Raw genomic sequence first — 21,528 nt, 5'->3', positions numbered from 1 at the left:
AAACCACATGATCATCTCCATGGATGCTGAAAAAGCATTTGACAAAGTTCAACATCCATTCATGTTAAAAACTCTCAGCAAAATGGGAATAGAGGGCAAGTACCTCAACATAATAAAGGCCATCTATGATAAACCCACAGCCAACATTATATTGAACAGTGAGAAGCTGAAAGCATTTCCTCTGAGATCAGGAACTAGACAGGGATGCCCACTCTCCCCACTGTTATTTAACATAGTACTGGAGGTCCTAGCCACGGCAACCAGACAAAACAAAAAAATACAAGGAATCCAGATTGGTAAAGAAGAAGTTAAACTGTCACTATTTGCAGATGACATGATACTGTACATGAAAAACCCTAAAGACTCCAACCCAAAACTACTAGAACTGATATCGGAATACAGCAAAGTTGCAGGATACAAAATCAACACACAGAAATCTGTGGCTTTCCTATACACTAACAATGAACCAACAGAAAGAGAAATCAGGAAAACAACTCCATTCACAATTGCCTCAAAAATAAAAATACCTAGGAATAAACCTAACCAAAGAAGTGAAACACCTATACTCTGAAAACTACAAGTCACTCTTAAGAGAAATTAAAGGGGACACTAATAGATGGAAACTCATCCCATGCTCGTGGCTAGGAAGAATTAATATCGTCAAAATGGCCATCCTGCCCAAAGCAATATACAGATTTGATGCAATCCCTATGAAACTTCCAGCAACATTCTTCAATGAACTGGAAAAAATAAGTCAAAAATTCATATGGAAACACCAAAGACCCCGAATAGCCAAAGCAATCCTGAGAAGGAAGAATAAAGTAGGGGGGATCTCACTCCCCAACTTCAAGCTCTACTATAAAGCCATAGTAATCAAGACAATTTGGTACTGGCACAAGAGCAGAGCCACAGACCAATGGAACAGACTAGAGAATCCAGACATTAACCCAGACATATATGGTCAATTAATATTTGATAAAGGAGCCATGGACATACAATGGCGAAATGACAGTCTCTTCAACAGATGGTGCTGGCAAAACTGGACAGCTACATGTAGGAGAATGAAACTGGACCATTGTCTAACCCCATATACAAAAGTAAACTCAAAATGGATCAAAGACCTGAAGGTAAGTCATGAAACCATTAAACTCTTGGAAAAAAACATAGGCAAAAACCTCTCAGACATAAACATGAGTGACCTCTTCTTGAACATATCTCCCAGGGCAAGGAAAACAACAGCAAAAATGAACAAGTGGGACTATATTAAGCTGAAAAGCTTCTGTACAGCAAAAGACACCATCAACAGAACAAAAAGGAACCCTACAGTATGGGAGAATATATTTGAAAATGACACATCCGATAAAGGCTTGACATCCAGAATATATAAAGAGCTCACACGCCTCAACAAACAAAAAACAAATAACCCAATTAAAAAATGGGCAGAGGAACTGAACAGACGGTTCTCCAAAACAGAAATACAGATGGCCAACAGACACATGAAAAGATGCTCCACATCACTAATTATCAGAGAAATGCAAATTAAAACTAAAATGAGGTATCACCTCACACCAGTAAGGATGGCTGCCATCCAAAAGACAGAGAACAACAAATGTTGGCGAGGCTGTGGAGAAAGGGGAACCCTCCTATCCTGCTGGTGGGAATATAAGTTAGTTCAACCATTGTGGAAAGCAGTATGGAGGTACATCAAAATGCTCAAAACAGACATACCATTTGACCCAGGAATTGCACTCCTAGGAATTTACCCTAAGAATGCAGCAATCAAGTATGAGAAAGATCAGTGCACCCCTATGTTTATCGCAGCACTATTTACAATAGCCAAGAATTGGAAGCAACCTAAATGTCCATCAATAGATGAATGGATTAAGAAGAGGTGGTACATATACACAATGGAATACTACTCAGCCATAAGAAAAGGGCAAATCCTACCATTTGCAGCAACATGGATGGAGCTGGAGGGTATTATGCTCAGTGAAACAAGCCAAGTGGAGAAAGAGAAATACCAAATGATTTCATTCATCTGTGGAATATAAGAACAAAGGAAAAACTGAAGGAACAAAACAGCAGCAGAATCACAGAACTTAAGAATGGACTAACAGGTACCAAAGGGAAAGGGACTGGGGAGGATGGGTGGGTAGGGAGGGATAAGGGGTTGGAGAAGTAGGGGGGTATTAAGATTAGCATTCATGGGGGGGCGGGAGAAAGGGGAGGGCTGTACAACACAGAGAAGGCAAGTAGTGATTCTACAACATTTTGCTATGCAGATGGAGAGTGACTGTAAAGGGGTTCCTGTGTGGTAACCTCCAATGAGTTCTGCACAAGGGTATAAAGGGCATACAAAAGTGTAGGCAAAGGGTCTGTTTGTGTTTATACAGAGGATCAAAGCCTAATTGGGCTACCCCGAAAATGAACTAAGATACGATATGAAAAAGAACTTCCAACATCAGCACTCTCTGGAAGACTCATGCCAGAAGATGATCATCAAAATACCCCAACAAAGATCCACGCACTGCTACAGCTGTAGATGCACTCATCCCACCAGTTCCTGGACTTGCCATGGGAATGAGGAAGGAGATATCTAAGCTGGCCTGTGCATATAGTAAAACAACAAATTTGACTGGATCTATACTGTTGGAACTCAATCAAGAATTAGGAGAAGTGCAAATTGTAGCGCTCCAAAATCTTACAACTACAGACGATTTAATGTTAAAAGAACATAAGGGATGTGAACATTCCCCAGGAATGGGTTGTTTTAATTTGTCTGATTTCTCTCAGACTGTTCAAGTTCAGTTGGACAATATCCACCATATCATAGACAAGTTTTCACAAATGCCTAAGGTGCCTAACTGGTTTTCTTGGTTTCACTGGAGATGGCTGGTAATTACAGGTATGCTTTGGTTATGTAACTATACTCCTATTATGTTAATGTGTGTGTGCAATTTAATTAGTAGTTTAAAACCTATACATGCTGAAGTTACTCTACAAGAAGATATGTCAAAGAAATAATCAATCTTCCCATGTTTTCTTCCGCCTGCTACTTCTATAGCTTTTCTTCTTCCTTCCTAATTACAACCCTTAAATAGAATTCGTGCCTCATATCAAATTTACCGAGTATCATAATTCTTCCAAGTGGTAAAGATACCTCAAGACAAATGCTGGGTATAGAAGCTACAGGGCATAAATATGCAAAGAAGTAAAAAGCTAACCATTTCAAACAATAAGGCTTCTCTCTCACTTACCAACTTTACGTCTCCCTGTATGGCCCCGGAAGATGACTTGTTAGCCAGAGACGGGTAAGATTCCTCAAGGGAGGAACAACCTAAGACAGGCACAGTCGCAGCGGGGTCATCAGGTGAGAAATTGGGGATCAACAGAGGTGAGGCTTAGAACCTCACCCCTCCTGTTCTGAGAGAAATCTTCTGCATACGTGGATGTTTTCTTGCCCTTGTCTAGCTTGGATTAACACATAGTCTACAGGCACACACCTGATCATCTACATTTGCTCTCTTACAACACCAAACTATGTTTTCTACCTTTATCTTGTATCTACCTACCACTTCAGCATTTTATTAAAAACAATAACAAAAAAGAGAGAAATGTGGTATCCACATATAAATCAAGTATAAAAATCAAATGAGTATTCATATTTGAACTGACTGTTTATAGTTCATAATGCATGAGCAAAACCGAAAGCTTCTGTGATGACTGCCCCTGTAATGTTCACCATGTAACTTATTCACTATGTAAGAATTTGTTCTCCATGTAAGAACTTGTTTGTTATGCCTCATAAGATTGGAGACTGATGAAAATTAGGCTTGGGGTGGATTAATGATTGTGCATTGAGCATTGACTCCCCTATACAGAATTTTATCGTTGTTAACAACCATTTGATCGATAAATATGAGAGATGCCCTCACAAAAAAAAAAAAAAAATATATATATATATATATATATGTATATATATATATACACACACACTTCCAATTGTAAAATAAATAAGTAACTGGGATGTAATGTATAGCATAAGGAATATAGTCAAAATATTGTAACAACTTGGTATGGTGATAGCTGGTACCTAGAATTATCATGTATATAAATGTTGAATCACTATGTTGTACACCTGAAACTAATGTAATGTAATACTGTGTGTCAACTACCGTTCAATAAAAAATAATTATCTACAAAAAAAAAAAAAATAAAATAAAATAAAAATAAAAAGGTTAAAAAAAAAAAAAGGAATCAATAGAAGTAACACGTTCTCCCCAGGAGACTGTTAACTGACAAGGGGGAGCCTGTACAGCAGAGAGGAAAAGGCAAACAGAAGGGCTCCATATGGATCTCTGGGTTTTAACAGACAGGCATGCAATCTTGAGGACCGGACGGAATAATAATGTGAAAAAAAATTCAATAATGCCATCAAGAGAAAATGCTGTGGAAAAGCACTAAACCCGCTCATACATAATTAGCTAATTAGACCCTCATTAAGCTGCTGAATCTGCCCCCCCCCAAGTCAGAATAATGTATGCTAAGCCCAAACATCTTGGGGGAACGGACTGCCTCCCTCAAACTTCTACACCTTTCAGGAGCAAGAATTTAGAGGTTCATTCAGCAAAATATGTTGATGCCTGGAATGCGTCAGATATAGATCTCAGTGCTGGTGATCTGGCAGTGAACAAAACCCCTGGTACATAGCACTTTCATTTAACTGGGAGAGATGGACAATAGTCATATAAACCTGCACTACGTCCGGAGTAACCCATGAGACAGATGGATAGTGAGAGGCAGGGTAATATACTTAATAATTAGCAGAAGGAGCCCTCTCAGATGAGGGAACCTGTGGGCGAGACTGAAGGAAGTGAGGAGAGAAAAAACTGGGGTGAGAGCATCTTATACTTCTTTATACACCACCTAGCAACTGTTACATAAGTTGATTCTAACAAGTGCTTAGAAAGAGTGATTTACCAACTTGGTGATCCTCTAAGTCTGTTACTTATGATGACTGAAAGGATTAAAGGAAGCAGAATCCGAGTGCTTACTGCATTATCTAGTTGAGTGGCTCTCAACTGGGGCTGATTTTGCCTGCCAGAGGACACCTAGCAAAGTCTGAGGATATTTTGATGATCGCGACCTGGGGGAAGGGGGAGGGTACTACTGGCACATTCTATGGAAAGGCCAAAGGTGCTATTAAACATCCTACATTGGACCAAAGAAGTCCACATGGCCAAGAATGAATGGGCCCAAAATGTCAGCCGTGCTACTGCTGAGAAACCTTGATTTGGTGCCCAGACACGCAGCCAAATCTCTGATGAGAGCGGAGGGACCAGGCAGGAGCAGCTCTTGCCAACAACCTCGTCAAGCCTCCACCTATCAGCAAACAGCATAGATCCAAGGCCCCTGGGGTGTCCTTGGAGCATCCTTCCAAGCTTGGTGACCAACTGAGTTGGGTGGTTTCAAAGTCACATGGGGGATTTACTCATAAAGCAACACTTCCTGCATGCCTTTGATATGACAGGGCAAGGAGACACGATGTGGGCCCGGCCATCAAAGACTTTACAGCCCAGGGAGGATGGGAAGCATGAAGACAAACACCTGCAATCTGACAAGGGCCACAGGGGGTACAAATGAAATGATGTACGGAGTGGGAGTAATGCCTTTCATTGAAGTGACCCAGATCGGTTTAATATATGAGGTATCGTCTGAATGGGGCTTTGACAGTGTGTAGGCTTTAGACAGGCAGAGAGGGAAGTAGAGAGGATCTTCTAAGTAGAGGTAAGATGTGAACAGATGAAAAGGTATGGAATAATAATAACAATATTAAGAGCAACTGCCCTCTAATAAATCCCCTCTTCAGGACAGAGGTGGTGCCAAGTACTTTATCATGACAATTGGAGCCTAAACTGAAAACTGATACATATAAATCAGATGAAGCCTAGCATGACCCAAAGTGACTTGAATTTGCATATTATCCATTTCAGAAAGATAATGAAACATGGTCAGTGTTACCTGGGGAGAGTTGCATAAATACCGAAGCAGTTCACCAATATACTGAATGACAGTGACGTTATATTTTCTGCAGTCATCCCAAAACTGGCTGGCTGAAAATTTGGTCCGCAAAACAAGAGTAGCACCTACAGAGAAGTATATGTAAAATGTTGATAACAAAATGCTACAAAAAACTTCCTTGAATATATTCGTCATTTTTGAAAGGTAGAAATTTAAGTGCTGAATATATTCACAAATGAATGTTGGGTACCAATAATGTTCAGTTTAAAACATTAATAGGACATGGTTTGGTCTACAGAAACTTCCAATCTAGTGGGAAGATAGGTACAAGAGTCTTTCTAATAAAAGTCAGGGCACAATAAATAAGAGGTTCAAATGAAGCCCTAAGGTAATGTGAGCTTGGGAGAGTACATGTACATGTGTGTGCATGTAGATTAATTCTGCTTGGGAGCAGGGCTGAGAAAGGCATATTTTGGAAGAGTTAGGATTTGAATTCGGTCTAAGAAGTGAATATGGAGAAAGATGAGGGAATTCCAGAGGGAGGAAAAAGTAGGAACATCAAGACAGGACAGTCCAGAAAGTGTTGGAGGGTAGCCGAGACTCAGCTGGCCTATGACTGGAGTGGTAAAGAGTGGGTGGGTCAGAGAGGTGAACCTGGTGAAGCAGTGAGGGGTGCAATCACGGACAGCTTGGAAGTACCAGGTGCAGGAGCCAGACGTAATTTTCTAGGCAATGGAGAACCAGGGTCTTGAGCAAGCGGGAGGATTCTTCTTTGATAGGTGAGGTATGAATGCTTCCCAAAGATGTCCATGTCCTAATCCACAGAACCTGTGATTATGTCACTTTACATGGGAAAAAGGACTGTATATGTGTGACTAAGTTAAAGATCTTGAGATGAGAAGATCATCCTGGATTATGTGCGTGGGCCCAATGCAATCACAAGGGTTCTTGTAAGAGGAGGGCAAGATGGTCAAGAGCAGAAAGAAATGGGATGATGGCAGCAAAATGTTGAAGTGATGTGTTTTAAAGACAGAAGAAGAGGCCAGGAACCAAGGAATGCAGGCAGTCTAGGAGCTAGAAAAAGCAAGGAAATGATTCTTTCCTAAAGCTTCCAGAAGAAAGGCAGCCCTGCTGACACCCTGATTTGAGGACCTCTGACCTTTAAAACAGTAAGACAATAAAATTGTGTCATTTTAAGCCACTAAGTTTGTTGCAATTTGTTACAGCAGCAATAGAAAGCTAATACAATGGGAAGAAATAATGTGTTGATCATATGTGACCTAATTATAGGCATGAAATGTAGTCAATAAAAAAACTCACAAATATTTTTCATGTTATTATATACAGAAGTGCAATGTTTTGGAAGAGGAAACTTTTTTAAAATACAATTTTTTTTTTTTTAGCATGTATCTTTGGTGCTTCAGTATATAGGTGAGTGATGATTTGTCCGTTTGGAGCCTCAGAGTCACCTGTTCCTTAAGCACGAGCACCCTGACCAGGCCCAGGCACTTCTTGCTCATTTGGAGGTTGCTAACTGATGCCAGGTTACATATTTTATAGCTGATCAACAAGCTAATGAGGCATAGAAACAGAGGCTTGGGCAGTCATATATAAACATGCATAGGCATATGTGTTATTACATGTACATACACAATTATTTTAAATGGAATGCCACATGGGAGAAAAAATAAATTTTTTTTTTTTCTTAGCTCAGTTAGTTAAAGAGAGAGCTTCCGGGAAGAGGTGGCTATTAGACTGAGCCTTAATTTATACAAGTAGCATAAATCCTACTGAAAGGACAGAGGATGGCAACCTAATTTGAATGGTAAGGTTTCAGAAGGAAAGAGAAGAGATGGAAAGCCCGGTATTTTGACATGAGCTGAGGAGCTGTGAGTTCAGGGGAGGGTAAAGTAGAATGGAGACAACTGAAAGAGAAGTTTAGGATGCTGATGAAGATCAAGTGCAGATTTCTGAAGATGGAAATGACACAGAAGAATTATCTATGGACTCTAAGAATCAAGGGTCCTAACCTGGATAAAAACTGAAAACATCTTAAAGTTTCCTCCTTGATAAAGCAAACAATTACAGCATTATATAACCAGACAAGCAGGCAGGAGAAAATGTAAGTTATTTTAGATACTTGCAGTGGGTGAACCAAATAGCCCTGTTAACATTGAAATAAACGTGCCTGGCACATAGAAAGTAACCAAATTTTGTCTTATTTTTCCTGATGAACACATGTGAAAGTGAGCTGAACTACAATGCCTTATTGAGAGAAAAAGCTTACCAGTTACCAGACATCCGTGTAGGCCAATCATAAGTGCAGCACTGTGGTACAAGGGGAGTGTCGTATAGATTATATCATCTTCCTTGATCCCAGTTGCAGTAGCATGGGCGCATCCGTACCACACACGAGAATGATTGATTATTGCAGCTTTTGGGAGACCTTTGCAAAGATACAAGAGAAAGTGTGAGTGAGCCAAGAGCCATCATTTAGATATGTGGTCTGGGAGTGAGATCTGGCTCAGGAAGATTCAGCAACTGTGAATTTGCACAGCGGATGCCCATGATTAGTCAGACTAGGAGTTGGCACATTTTTTTCTGTGAAGACCTAGATAGTATATGTTTTAGGCTTTGCAGGGCCCTACATGCCTCTTCTGCAACTATACAACTCTGCTATTATAGCAGATAGAGGCCAAACACATGAAAGAATGAATGTGGCTATGTTCTGATAAAACTTTATTTTAAAAAACAGGTGAGGGGGCTGTATGTGGCCCACAGGCCATAGTTTGCTGACCCCTGGATTAGATGGTTATTACAGTAGTAATTTGAAGAGAAAGGAATGTCTATAGAATTTCTGCTCTGTGCCTACCACTATGCAAGGTATTTTCAAAATTTCATTTAATTCTCAAAATTTGCTAATCCACATATATTTGCTAATCCACATATGAGAAGGCTGAGATTTAGAGAGATTGGATAGCATGTACAGCCCATCACCTTCATAGCCATCTTTATGAATTTCTTACGTATTCTTCTAGAGCTTCTTTGAATATAAATACAAAGAATTATGAACATTTGCTCATATATTCTTGGCCTGCCCCCATTTAAAAAAATGTGCACATTCTTTTGAGCTTTTTTCTCCCTAAAATAACAGTGTATCTTGGAGATGTGTTCATATTTGTACACAGAAATTTCCCTTACATGTTAGTTCATTTATTCTTTTTTGTTAAGCTGCATCAAGTCTCTTGTATGTAAATTCATTTACATTATTTTGCCATTTCACATGATAACACAGTGAATAACCTAGTCCACATGGCAGTTTACACTATGAATGATGCTCTATCTGTAGGATAAAATTTGCTGATGTAAGATTGTGAGGTCAAAAGATACAAGTCTTTCAAATGCTGGGCATAGAAGCCACAGGGCATAAATCTGCAAAGAAGTAAAAAGCTAACCTTTTCAAACAATATGGCTTCTCTCTCACTTACCAACTTCACATTTCCCTGTATGGCCCCAGAAGATGACTGGTTAGCCAGAGACGGGTAAGATTCCTCAAGGGAGGAACAACCTAAGACAGGCACAGTCGCAGGGGGGCCATCAGGTGAGAAATTGGGGATCAACAGAGGTGAGGCTTAGAACCTCACACCCCCTGTTCTGAGAGAAATCTTCTGCATCCGTGGATGTTTTCTTGCCCTTGTCTAGCTTGGATTAACACATAGTCTACAGGCACACACCTGATCATCTACATTTGCTCTCTTACAACACTAAACTATGTTTTCTACCTTTATCTTGCATCTACCTACCACTTCAGCATTTTATTAAAAATAATAATAATAATAATAAAGAAAGAAATGTGGTATCCACATATAAATCAAGTATAAAAATCAAATGAGTATTCATATTTGAACTGACTGTTTATAGTTCATAATGCATGAGCAAAACCGAAGGTTTCTGGGATGACTGCCCTTGTACTGTTCACCATGTAAGAACTCATTCACTAGGTAAGAATTTGTTCTCCATGTAAGAACTTGTTTGTTATGCTTCAGAAGATTGGAGACTGATGAGAATTAGGCTTGGGGTGGATTAATGATTGTGCATTGAGCATTGACTCCCCTATACAGAATTTTATTGTTGTTAACAACCATTTAATCAATAAATATAAGAGATGCCCTCTCAAAAAAAAAAAAAAAGATATGTCTTTTTAATTTTGATAGCTACTGCCACATTGCCGGCTATAAGGGCTATCCCCATTCATTCTCCCACTACCAGTATGTGAGTGTACCTTTTCCTCCAAACACTGAGAGTGTGCTCTGAAATGCTGGGATTTCTGCCAATTTGAAAGGTGAAAAATGGTATCTCAGTGTAGTTTTAGTAGACTAGACTAAATACATTTGCATTTTCTTTACCATAATTTACACAGTTGTTTTGTAAGACTCTGTTAAAAGGGTATGCTTCTATTATTTCCCAAGGAAAGTCAGTTTAGTTGGGGAGGGCATGAAGCAATTACTAAGGAGATTGGGCTGGAGTTTAAGTTCTGATTAGGTTAACTGACTTTATGAAGAGGAAGACAGTTGGGTGTAGACTCAAATCCTGCAATACTTGTTGGTACCCTAGCTGGGCATTGGCAGAAAAACAGCAATTCCCTATAAGGCAAAGCAGTATGGCCAGTAAACTACCATCACTGTAAACACAATTCAAAGTCCATTTTCTCTGGCAGTGAGCCCGTGGCACTGTGTTAGTACGAATGCCTCATTCTACACTAATATCAAGAAATAGAAGAAAGTATCAATAAATCAGTTGTATTCACCACGGAAAGGAATCATTCGGAGAGTCAAAGCTCCGAATTACATTTTTAAAAAAGAAATGCACATTATTTGCTGCTTTGAAGTATTTTCAGAAATTTCCTAATTTAGGATTTTGTATCAATGAGGAAATAAGAATAATTGGTAACAATTATATAACTTTGTGCTAATGACTGCCATGGAGGAACAGGGAAAACATCTTGTTCTCCAATTGCTGAAATAAGTTCTTTTAATTAATTCTTCTATTAATGTGAATAAGAGTAACAGCAAATATTACATTAAGAGATAAGGAGAAAGGTAAAATGAAAATCAAGACACTTATCTTCCTATTAAATATAAATTCTGAATTACAGGATTAAATGAAGAAATGTTCATTCCTTTTTTTCTCCCTAAAATGGGCTTTACATTTGACTGTCAAAATGTGCATTGTGAAGAAGTTCTATACTTGTCTCATTAGCATTGAGACTAGAATTTCCTGTCACTAACCAAGGACTCATTTCATCTCCATTATATCCCAAAGTTTACAATTTGATTTTACCACCTTATTAAGAAATGAGGGTAAAAATCCCACATATTGAGGTGAATCTGTATTAGTGGATGCAGTTGATTAATCATGTCATTCCACCATTCTGTTCACATGGCAATAAACAACTTTTGACACATCAGAAATGATAGCCACTATGCTTCGGGCAACAGTTTTAATATGTGTCAGAATTCCCTCCTCATTTATTCCCAGCCTCGCCTCATTTACTTAATGAAAATGCTCAGCAAGAGTGACTGTATGAGAGGAAGTTAAACTCAGGTCCAGGAACCAGGCGATCAGATGGGTGCGGAGGGACTGCTGAGGTGAAGGAGAGAGTGCCTATAGTCTGGTGTGGAGAAAAAAGGTGCAAACGAACCTTTAGCCTTATCTATAATTATAATGTTTGATTATTTTACAAGGAGATGGCATGCTATGCATGTATTACCTGCTTAAATTAAAATTTTGACCAAAAGAAAGATTCACATGTTGCTTTGCAATTTAATAGTAACAGTTAGCATGCTGGTGCTGGCTTCCTGTCCTCCACTTAAATATTATTACCTCTGGTAACATTTTCCCTGGCCTAGAGCAGCAGACACTAAAGATGTGTTGAATGGAAGAATTAGGAGGAATTGGGGCAAAGCAATCAGTTGTATGAGCTGTGGTATCCGCTAAAAGGTGAGTCCTGACACTTCTACTTATCTCGGGAAGTTCTTAACCTCTCAAGCATCAGTTTCTGAGTTTGCAAAATCGGAATAAGGTTCGGATCGATCTTAAGGGTGGTGGGAGAATTGTAGGAACCAATGAGCCCATGGGAGAATGCCTAGGACAGCCTATCCTTAATATTGCCTGGCTCATATAGCAGCATTCCAATAACACTTAACTGGCCGTGGTTTTCTTAGTGGCTCATAAAATAAGAGTGCCGCTTACACTGAAAGGCATGCTAGATTTGGAAAAATATGATACTAAGCTCTGAGCTAGACTGATCCTACACCCACAGCACCAAACAACTCCAAGTCAGCCTGCATGAGAAACCAATCATCAAAACATTTATATAAATATAGCCCATTATTGCCCTATAGTCTGGCATTTCCATTTGTTATAGGTTACACTTTATATGAACTGAGGATATAATATAATGAAAATACAACAATCACTAAAAAAAATTCCAACAACCTATTCAATGCCAATTTCATCCATCAGTATAACTATTTTTGTAGTTCTTGGTTAACCTCTTTCTCTACACACCATCTAGGGGGGAATATATGTGACTTGGAGAAACCCAAATGGGATCATATGCTATGAACTAAGATCAGTTCCCTCAGGCAAAGATTAAATCCTCTGAAGTATTAGTTTTCTGATAAGTTTTGTCAAAGAAAGAGAACATGTGAAAACCTAACCCAACATTTAACTCCTTCAGTATAGGTTCATTTCTTTGAGAATCCTCTTTCTTTTTACCTGTGGTTCCAGAAGTATAAATGTATACGGCAGGAGTGGATAAAGTGACCTCAGATCTCCATGACTCGGGGATAGGATCAGCCGACACTTGGTCCACTTTGTCTAGGAGAGAGCCGACCCCATCCGTGTTGGAAGTTCTGCTCACGTAATAGATGGCTACATCATCTTTTTGCAGGCTGGGCAGCACCTCTTCAATAGCTGCTTGGAGTTCTTAGTAAGAACAAAAATCCAAACAAATTAAATTAGTCCATTAAAGTTCTGTAGAGCAATGAGCTTCATGGTAATTTTGTTTTCACCATAATTTTGCCTAAAATGTGTGAATTGTAAAAAGTGATGCTTTTAATTATGCATATTTAAACATGGAATTTGCTACATATTCCAATATTTGAGGGATGGTTGAGTTTTGATGGTTTCATGAGCAGCAGACAGTGGGTTGACATCTGTACAAATGGACATATTAGTAAAAACCAGGATATTTAAGTATTAACATGTGCATATCTGGTATACATCTCAAAATACTCCAGAAATGAATTTGTTTATTCCTAATATGTGCCCCACAAAACTACTGATGAAAAACATTTTTAAGGGAGGAAAAGACAAACAGAAATAAGGGAGCCAGGCTAATAACCATAGAAGCAACTTACTATAACACATTTTTAAAAGCGTATCAGTAGTAAGTAGTTCCCTAAGGAGGTTCAGAAATTCTGAGAAGAAGTTCCAAACTTCACAAGCCCATTCTCTGGTCTGAGGAAAAAAATGGACAGATAAGCATGTTTTTCAAACGGTGGGTCACAATATAGTGGTGGATTGTTAAAGACATTTAAAATGACCAGTATTTTAAGTAAATAAAATAAAATGCAGTAGAAAATTTCAGAGTATACACACGTACTAAGAGGAAAGCACTGTTCTTTAAAACTTTTGTTTCAGTTACATGGGTGTGTGGGTACTGGGTCACATACAAATGTATTTTTTTATTGTAGTCAAGGTCAAAAAATTTTAAAGGCCCTGATTTAATAGGCAAACCACATGTCATGCTCACTACTTGGATTTTTGTGCCCCTAAACCATAAGATGAGATGGGCTTTAAGCTTCCTTGTCTTGAATTGTGATTACTGAAGTGAATATACTTATTTGTAACAGGTAACTCCATAGCCCAGGGAATTACCTTGGGGAGGCTCTTCCTAATTCATCTTATATGCTTTGTTTCTCTGATGTGTGCATATGATGAATCAATCAAGACAAGAAATAGCACCTGGGCAGATGCATTAAATTTTTTTAAATCGTTTGAACCAAAGGACTCATTCAATTGGTAAAATATAGTGCAAAAGGGTTTATTAGGAAAATCAACAACCCTCACCCCACCCTCCTCACAATTAAACCTGCTGCCTAGAGTCAATCAATTTCAATTATTTTGGCTGCTGCTTCTAGCAAACACCTCTACATTATGAAATAACGTGTTTTTCCTGCTACCTCGTGACCTACCAATTTTGTTCCCATCCCCCATTTTACCCCTGTCCACTCCCAACAGTTATTATCTTCACTTTCTGCTGACTGGGTTAATAGTATTCACATCTATTCTGAGACCATAACTCCGTCTTCCCAGCTTTGTTTATGGGTTCGCTCCAGAAACCCCAAACCAATAACCACGATCAACAAGATTATGACTATGTAAGTATTTTCCACTGCAGTGCCAAGTAACACACTTTAATAATAATTTCTTTAATGAACAGTTTGCTCCTGGAATTTCTACTGACTATCATTCTTTAATGGACTATTTGCCCCAATTCTTTTTTCAACCTCCATCAGATCAGCTTCTCTCCCGTTTTGCCCCAGGAACTTCGGTTCTCCTTTACTCTTTTATTCTGAAGGGTTGTTCTCTAGTCCTTCAGCACTTTGGTAATGTTAGAAAACACCATAAAACCTAAATGTGATTTATTCCCACCAGGAGGTTTAAAACATTTTAATAGTAAAGTATTAACAAAAGGCCATGTGGTGGAAGCTGCTCAGGCTGAGAGGGAGTGGGGGAATTGATAAAAGCCTGGCTATGCCTATTTGAGTTTTTTAAATGTACCAATAAGATTAAGACAAATGTAAGAAAAAGATATTACTGGCTTAGGTGGCATCCTGGCAAGACTGTGAACCCTGTAGTACTCAGCCAATGAGGAACCAGGGGAGGGACTTGCACACTAGGAGATAAATTATTGGCACCAAACTCTGCAGGTGTGCCTGCCCGCCAGACATCCCATCTGGCAAGATTGTCATTAAAGCCTCACACCACTGTTTCTCTTTGTCTCCATGTCCACTTATTGAATTTGGACCAGTGAGTGTGTTTCTCAGAGGTACAAAAATAATTACTGTTATAAAACTGGACTGATAACATCCCATCCCATGCTACTGCCTTGGGCCAGGTCTTCATTATTTCCCATCTTGACCATTGCAATTACCTCCTAACCAAGCTCCTGCCTGTAAGTTCTCCCCACTTACAATTTATCAGCTACACTGCTTCACAGCTACATTACTGCCCTTTAAAATCCTTCAATGGCTTCTCATCCTCTGATAGAATCCACTCTCCTTATGCACCATGTGAGGTCTTGAGCTCATTCGCAGTCTAACCCCTGTGGACTTTTCTGATGTCATCTCCTACTGTCTACCCCTTGGCCCCTTTCCTCTAGCCACACTGATCCATGTCAACTGAATATACCTATACACTCCCCTCTCATTACCTTTGTCCAGGGGGGTTCATCAAATTGGAATGCCACTTCTCACCCCGGTTACTGGGAAAACCCTGGTTCACCCTCCTTGTACTAGTCACTCAGGTTCAAGTTTTGGTAAAGTGCCTCCCTTTTTAGAAGATGCTGTCTACTCAGTGCTTCTTAAAGCATGTGGATCTGCCTTTTAAGAGTAACAGGCACAATCTCTTATTCTTGATGAAAAGCATAACCTTGGGATTTATTAAGAGCTTGGGTATGAGAAATAATACAGAAAGTTGTCTGAAGGGTGTAGATTAGATCTGTCAGTTCCTCATTAGTCTAGGTTTAAATTGTGGATTGAAATAGAACTTTAGAGAAAGCAGTACATACTTGGGTGATAGGAAATCAAGTGATTACAGCACTTCCACACTCCTAGGCCTTAAAATATGTCTTAGTAAAAAGAAAGACCAAATGAAGGTAGTTTATGAAGCTTCTATCCTTTGTTTTTGATGAAGGGAAGAAGGGAAATTTCTGAACACAAAGGTCCATTTCTAGAAAGTAGGGAGAGAGAGGATGAGTGGTGAGCTGAGTCAGTCTTTTACCAAGGTGGCAAGATGCTACTGACTGAAAAAAAGAAAGAAATCCTGCCATTTGCAACAGCTTGGATGGACCTAGAAAGTATGATGCTAAGTGAAATAAGCCAGGTGGAGAAAGGGAAATACCATAAGATTTCACTTACATGTAGAATCTAAAAACAAAACAAAATGAACGAAACAGCAATAGACTCATAAGGACTGAGAAGCGACTGGTGGTTCTCATGGGGGAGGGGTTGGATGCATGGGTGAAACAGGTGAGGGGATAAAGAGGCACACTGTCAATAATATAAATTAGTCATGGGGTTGAAGTTACAGCATAGAGAACATAGTCAACAGTTCTGGAACATCTTTCTATGTTGACAGCAACTACACTAGTTGGGGTGAGGATTTAATGTAGATGAACGGTTGAATTGCTTTGTTGTATACTTGAAACCAATATAATATTGTGTATCAACTATACTTCAATAAAAAATTTTCTTTAAATATAAAAAAGATTATTGGCTGAACGTGCAGCTTTAACAGGAAAAGCTTTAAATCTAGTAGCTTGTTCTGCTACCAGGTTGCCTCATTGAGGGGGTAACTTAAATAGAACACCCGAGGATTGTTTACAAATAAGGTAAGTTCTGAAAAGAAGGCAGTGAAAGGAAATGTGTTTTGATAAAAAATTCAGGCTGACTGTGAAATGGTTGGTAGGTGAACAAATCAAGACTGAAGGCTCATCATTCCTTCATAGGGAAAGACAACTGAAACACAAACTGTTTCAAACAGCTCTTGGAGACAGGCTGAAAATAAATTTTTCAAATTTTTAACTGGGATTTTGCATTTCTATCACTGACAGTTTGGAATTATAGTATTTAACAACCTATTGCCTATTCTGTACACCAGCACAACAGGTGTTAGAATATCCTTCAGACAGAGGCGTGCATATGCCCTCTTCTCCCTCCACACAAGTCGTCCCGAGGTCAGGAAGATGCTTTATCAAGGTTAAGTCCCACCAGGAGTAAGTAAATCTTTAACAGGTAAATACATATATTCATCTTAATTTTATGTAATTACATAATCTCTTAATATTATTTGTCATTTTTCTCAGTTAAACCTCTTGCTTATGTGAACTTTTGCTTTCTCAAGAATCTTGGAATCAAGGATAATTCCTAGTCACGAGTTTCCCAGGTCCCACCAGGCCTTACATAATTTTATCAGTTGACATCCATAAACAACCATGTTGCCTATGTACCAAATATCTACTTCCCTATTTCTCAGAGGCTGTGTGAAGGTGCTTTTCAAATACCAGCCCCTTACACTCATTATGCAGAATGATCCAACTCTATTCTTCTTCAGATTCAATAATATTAATAGCTGATTTAGAGTTTATTTTGTTTTTACCTCTTCACCCCCTTCTTGTTTCTAAAGAAAATGAACTGTTAGGCATTTCCAAATATGCTAGCAAAGGACTAGTTTGTTTCTGAATGGAGATGTACAACCACACTCCTCCCTTGGGAACCTTCAGTTATGAGAAGGACAAGAAAAACAATGTTAGAGACTATCTTTAAGCTAGTTCTCTATTCAGACCTCCGGCTACTTGGCTGGGATCCCAGCCCTTGACTTCCCACCCACTCACTTGATGTGGGTTTCTGTTCTCCTGTGCACAGATCCCCCAACATGGTCCCCACCCATCCTGGGCTTGTCACCAGCTCCCTCGCTGACAGTGACATCTGGAGAGACCACAGCTCTCTCCTACACCCCCTGCCACAGGTAAACTGAGAGGTAAACAAGTCTGTGGTAGGGTGTGGTGGGATTGAGGGAGATTGGGTCTAAATGGATTTCCTCAAATAAGGATATATTTAAATTTTTTCCAATTTTCATGCCCTCATGCCCAACCCAATGGCTCTTAAGCTTCAGGAAAAAAGAAAAAAAGCCTGCTACAACCAACCTGGAAGGTGGAACTCATTAATTTGATAAACATTATTGTGTGACTACTATGTGCTAGAAACTACTAGGGCATTATTCAAAGAGAGAGAATTCTAAGCCTTAGAGACAAAATGTTTCTGTCAAAACTCATCTCAGTTACTGCCTGGGCTAGAACTGTGGAGATGAAGTTTATCTCTATCCCTCCACCCTTGACTGGAGTTGGCATTGGAAAATTCTCTCCCTCCACAGAAGTGAGGCCATGGCTGTGGGCATTCTTTGGAGTCTCTGAGTCCCTGTTTTCTCTAGAGTAGATTCCCTTCAGTGAACAGCTTTAAAAAATTACCATTTCTTAGTCCCAGTCTGCTGTTTTCTTACACAGTAGAACTCTTTAAGGAAGCATCTCACTGTGTTGCTGAGCTGATGAGAACTGCCTCCCTGCCTCTGGGCTCCTCTTGCTTGGAATGCCACCTCCCCCACTGCACCTGACCAGCCCAGCTGTCAGTGGTCTAAGAAGGAAGCCTTCACCCTCTGCTCCTTTTCCCACAGCCTTTTGCACATCTCTTAGCACACTTATCACATTCTTCTGGCTGTCACAGTCATGTGTATGTGGCTTAGTTCTTTTACTGGACTGTGAGATCTTTGAACTAATTCATCCTATACCTTATGAGGACACTCTAAACATTTCTTGATGTGGAATTACACTGTCTGCTTTTCTCAATCTAACCTCCAAGGTTTGTATGACAAGAGTTTGCCTTGATCTGACACTAGTTTTATTATGAAGTTCTCCTGTTTTAGAACTTTCCATGATGTAATACTTTAGAAAAGTTATTAGAAGCATTTTCCTTTATCACCTAAATGCTTTCCAAATGTATAGCCTTTCTCAAAGGTCAGTTTACTGCTAGAGAGTGCCAGAGGTCCACTGCAAAGTCTGGTTTAAATTAGACTTCAGTGTTGGAATTCCATTATACCCTTCACATATACTGACCAAACATAATGGTCAATGGCAGAGGACTCTTGTCTGGGTGGGTTGTATTTCTGACTTGATTACAAAATCAAAGTCTATTATAGTCATTTAAACCAAATTTCCTTTTGTCAATAAAACTCCCAGTCCTTGTCCTCCACAAGGAGGAGCCCAGTGCCGGGGGAGGAGGCGGGCGGTCCCTGGGCTCACCTGGCGAGACCAGTAGCACCTTGGCGCCGCAGCACTGGAAGCAGTGCAACAGGGACTTGGCACGGATGTTGGAGTTGAGGCAGGCCATGGCACAACCCAGCTTGGCCAGGCCCAGCCACAGCCACACGTAGGCTGGTTCATTGCCCATGAAGAGTGCCACGCAGTCTCCCTGGCGCAGGCCGAGGTGGTCGCGCAGAGCCCGCGCCACTTGGTTGCTGCGCCGGTCCACCTGCGCGTAGGTGAGCGTCTCGTCCCGGAAGAGCAGCAAGGGCTTGTGCGGAGTCTTGCGCGCTTTCTCCAAGAAGACCTGGAGGATGGTGCGCACCGGCCGCCGCTGCCCATAGCTGCGCACCCGCCGGGTCAAGCCAGCTACCCGTAGGAAGTAGCCCATGTCTTGGAAGAAGTAGGGGCAGCAGAAGTTCACCAGCAACGGCAGGAGCAGGAGCCCCGCCAGGGCCGTGTAGACGGCAGGCAGCATGGGGGTGGCGGGGACCCCGTTCCCAGAGGGGCAGAGGGCGCACTGCGGGAGTGCAGCGCGGCGGCGGGGTGGGCGACTGGCGGATGGCGGGCGGGCTGCGCGGGGATGCGCGGCGAGGCTGGGGCGACGGCGGATCGCCTGGACTGCCAGCACCGACGCGGGCTCTGGGGCAGGTGGAGTGGCGTGTGGGCTGCTGGGCGTTGTGGGCGGGACCGGGCGGCTGATCCCGCCCCCTCGTGGGGGTGCCGCCACCTGCGCCCGCGGCCCGCCCCTGCGGTCCTCCTGCGGCCGGTAAGGCTGCTCTGCGGTTCGCCCGGGCCCCGCCTCTACTCTGTGCGGGTCCGGAGGTCTGGGGTCAAGTGTGGACGCTTCCCTCCTGTGCCCAAGTACTTCAAACCTTGGAGCCAGTTTCCTTATCAAAATGGTGATGATAAAACTCACTTAGAGGATGTTGAGATCAGTGGAGATGGTGCAGGCGTAGGGCTATTGTTATTGCTAATGCTAATAGAGTTCTAGAGATGACTTGTTATTGTTAATAAAATGTCTTATGAATGCAACACAGTCCTGTTATTTATTATAGCGGATACCAGGCGCCACTGTCAAATCAGAACCCCATCTCTCCTTCCTGGTCCCAGGGGTTTTCGCCTCTTTGTTTCTCAGATTTGCCTATCCTCCCCGCGTCCCGCCCAGCCCCAGCCTCATTGCAAGGCGGCCTCCTGTGGCAAGGATTTCAAGGTTGAGCAAAAAGCACCAGCGATTGTGACCTCCAGCTCATTCCATCCCCCGGGCAGCGGGTAGGGACTGGGCAGCGGGTAGGGACAGGCCGCTGTTGTCTGCGTTGGTCCTGTGGGGCCCAGCTAGCCCAGATTTGGCGTTGAGGTAGAACAAACTTTGCCTCCTGATCAAGCTCTGGCGATATTTTGATTTGTGTTAATATTTTATTCTAAGTGATTTTCCTGTATGTTGAAGATTCTCAACTATTGTGAGCCCAACTCAACATACGTTTAGTAAGTGGCACTGTCAGAGAAAAAAAAAGTACAGCACAGAAGAAGTAAAGTAAACATTACTGGCATCTCTCAAAGTCTATTTCTTTTATAGTGATCCTTATTTTAATTTCTCTTCATACTCAGTATATATGGAGTGAAAAGTCGCTGCTTGCAACTAAGGAGGGTCAGGATCTAAGTAAAGCAGTGTTTTAATTTTTTCCTGTCCTTGTCCTGTCTTCCTCTGTCTGTTTACCTTATTCCTATGCTGTAACAGCCAATAATGACTGTCTATTCCTTGCCAGACACTCTGTCAGGGACTTCTCTGTATTATACTTTTGGAGCCAGACAGTCACCTAAGGGTGACACTTTCATACTCATTTATGGACAGGAAAGGGATGCTTAGAGATGTGAATTAAGACAGTAGTTAAGTGACGCGCGGGCTTTGAAACTGGCATCTGTGTGGCTCTCAGGGCCCACTCTTAGCAACAGTGTTAGGCTGCCCTCCTATTCCCTGGATTTCTATCCATGTTCTCTTTTTCCATTAGCAATGTTCTCTTTTCCGTCTCACAATCTTACCCTCCCCCATTTTCTCAGCCCTCTCTTTTTTTATCCCTGGGACCTGCTTGTGCAACCCTTTCTTCGCCTTTTCCTGATTCATGGTCCATCGAGCTACCACCTAGCACCTGGTTGCATCATTTCCTTGGGGAGGAGTTGGGGGCCTTTGTTATCCCTGGGGGGAAGTCTGCAGGGTTAATCAAAATAGGGGTCAGGACAGGAACTATTCTGGTGGGCACCTGTTCTTTCAGGTTGAAGCTCGGAGGCAGCCCTCCCTCTCCATCCCACAGCCATCCCTTCATGGCCAGTCACTTCAACAGCCTCCTTAGACGCTCTTGTCCTGT

At 41.1% G+C, this 21,528-nt stretch overlaps 1 protein-coding gene across 1 annotated transcript in view; it reads right to left on the bottom strand.

The window, feature by feature from the left end:
- The window catches only part of LOC118908268 (long-chain fatty acid transport protein 2), a 64,135-nt gene extending 44,341 nt beyond the window's left edge, over nt 1-19,794 (bottom strand). Inside the window, exons 1-4 of the mRNA XM_057488794.1 lie at nt 19,166-19,794; nt 12,802-13,011; nt 8,309-8,467; nt 6,022-6,146 (exon numbers count right to left, since the gene is read on the bottom strand). Coding sequence (XP_057344777.1) covers nt 6,022-6,146; nt 8,309-8,467; nt 12,802-13,011; nt 19,166-19,643 — 972 coding nt within the window. The 5' untranslated portion in view covers nt 19,644-19,794. The remainder of the gene's footprint in view (nt 1-6,021; nt 6,147-8,308; nt 8,468-12,801; nt 13,012-19,165) is intronic.
- Between the last annotated feature and the right edge of the window lie 1,734 nt (nt 19,795-21,528).

Source organism: Manis pentadactyla, chromosome 11 (genome assembly GCF_030020395.1).
Source record: "Manis pentadactyla isolate mManPen7 chromosome 11, mManPen7.hap1, whole genome shotgun sequence".
Lineage (NCBI taxonomy): Eukaryota > Metazoa > Chordata > Mammalia > Pholidota > Manidae > Manis > Manis pentadactyla.
Note: the sequence above shows the minus strand (reverse complement) of the source record. Positions and strands in the feature narration are given on the sequence as shown.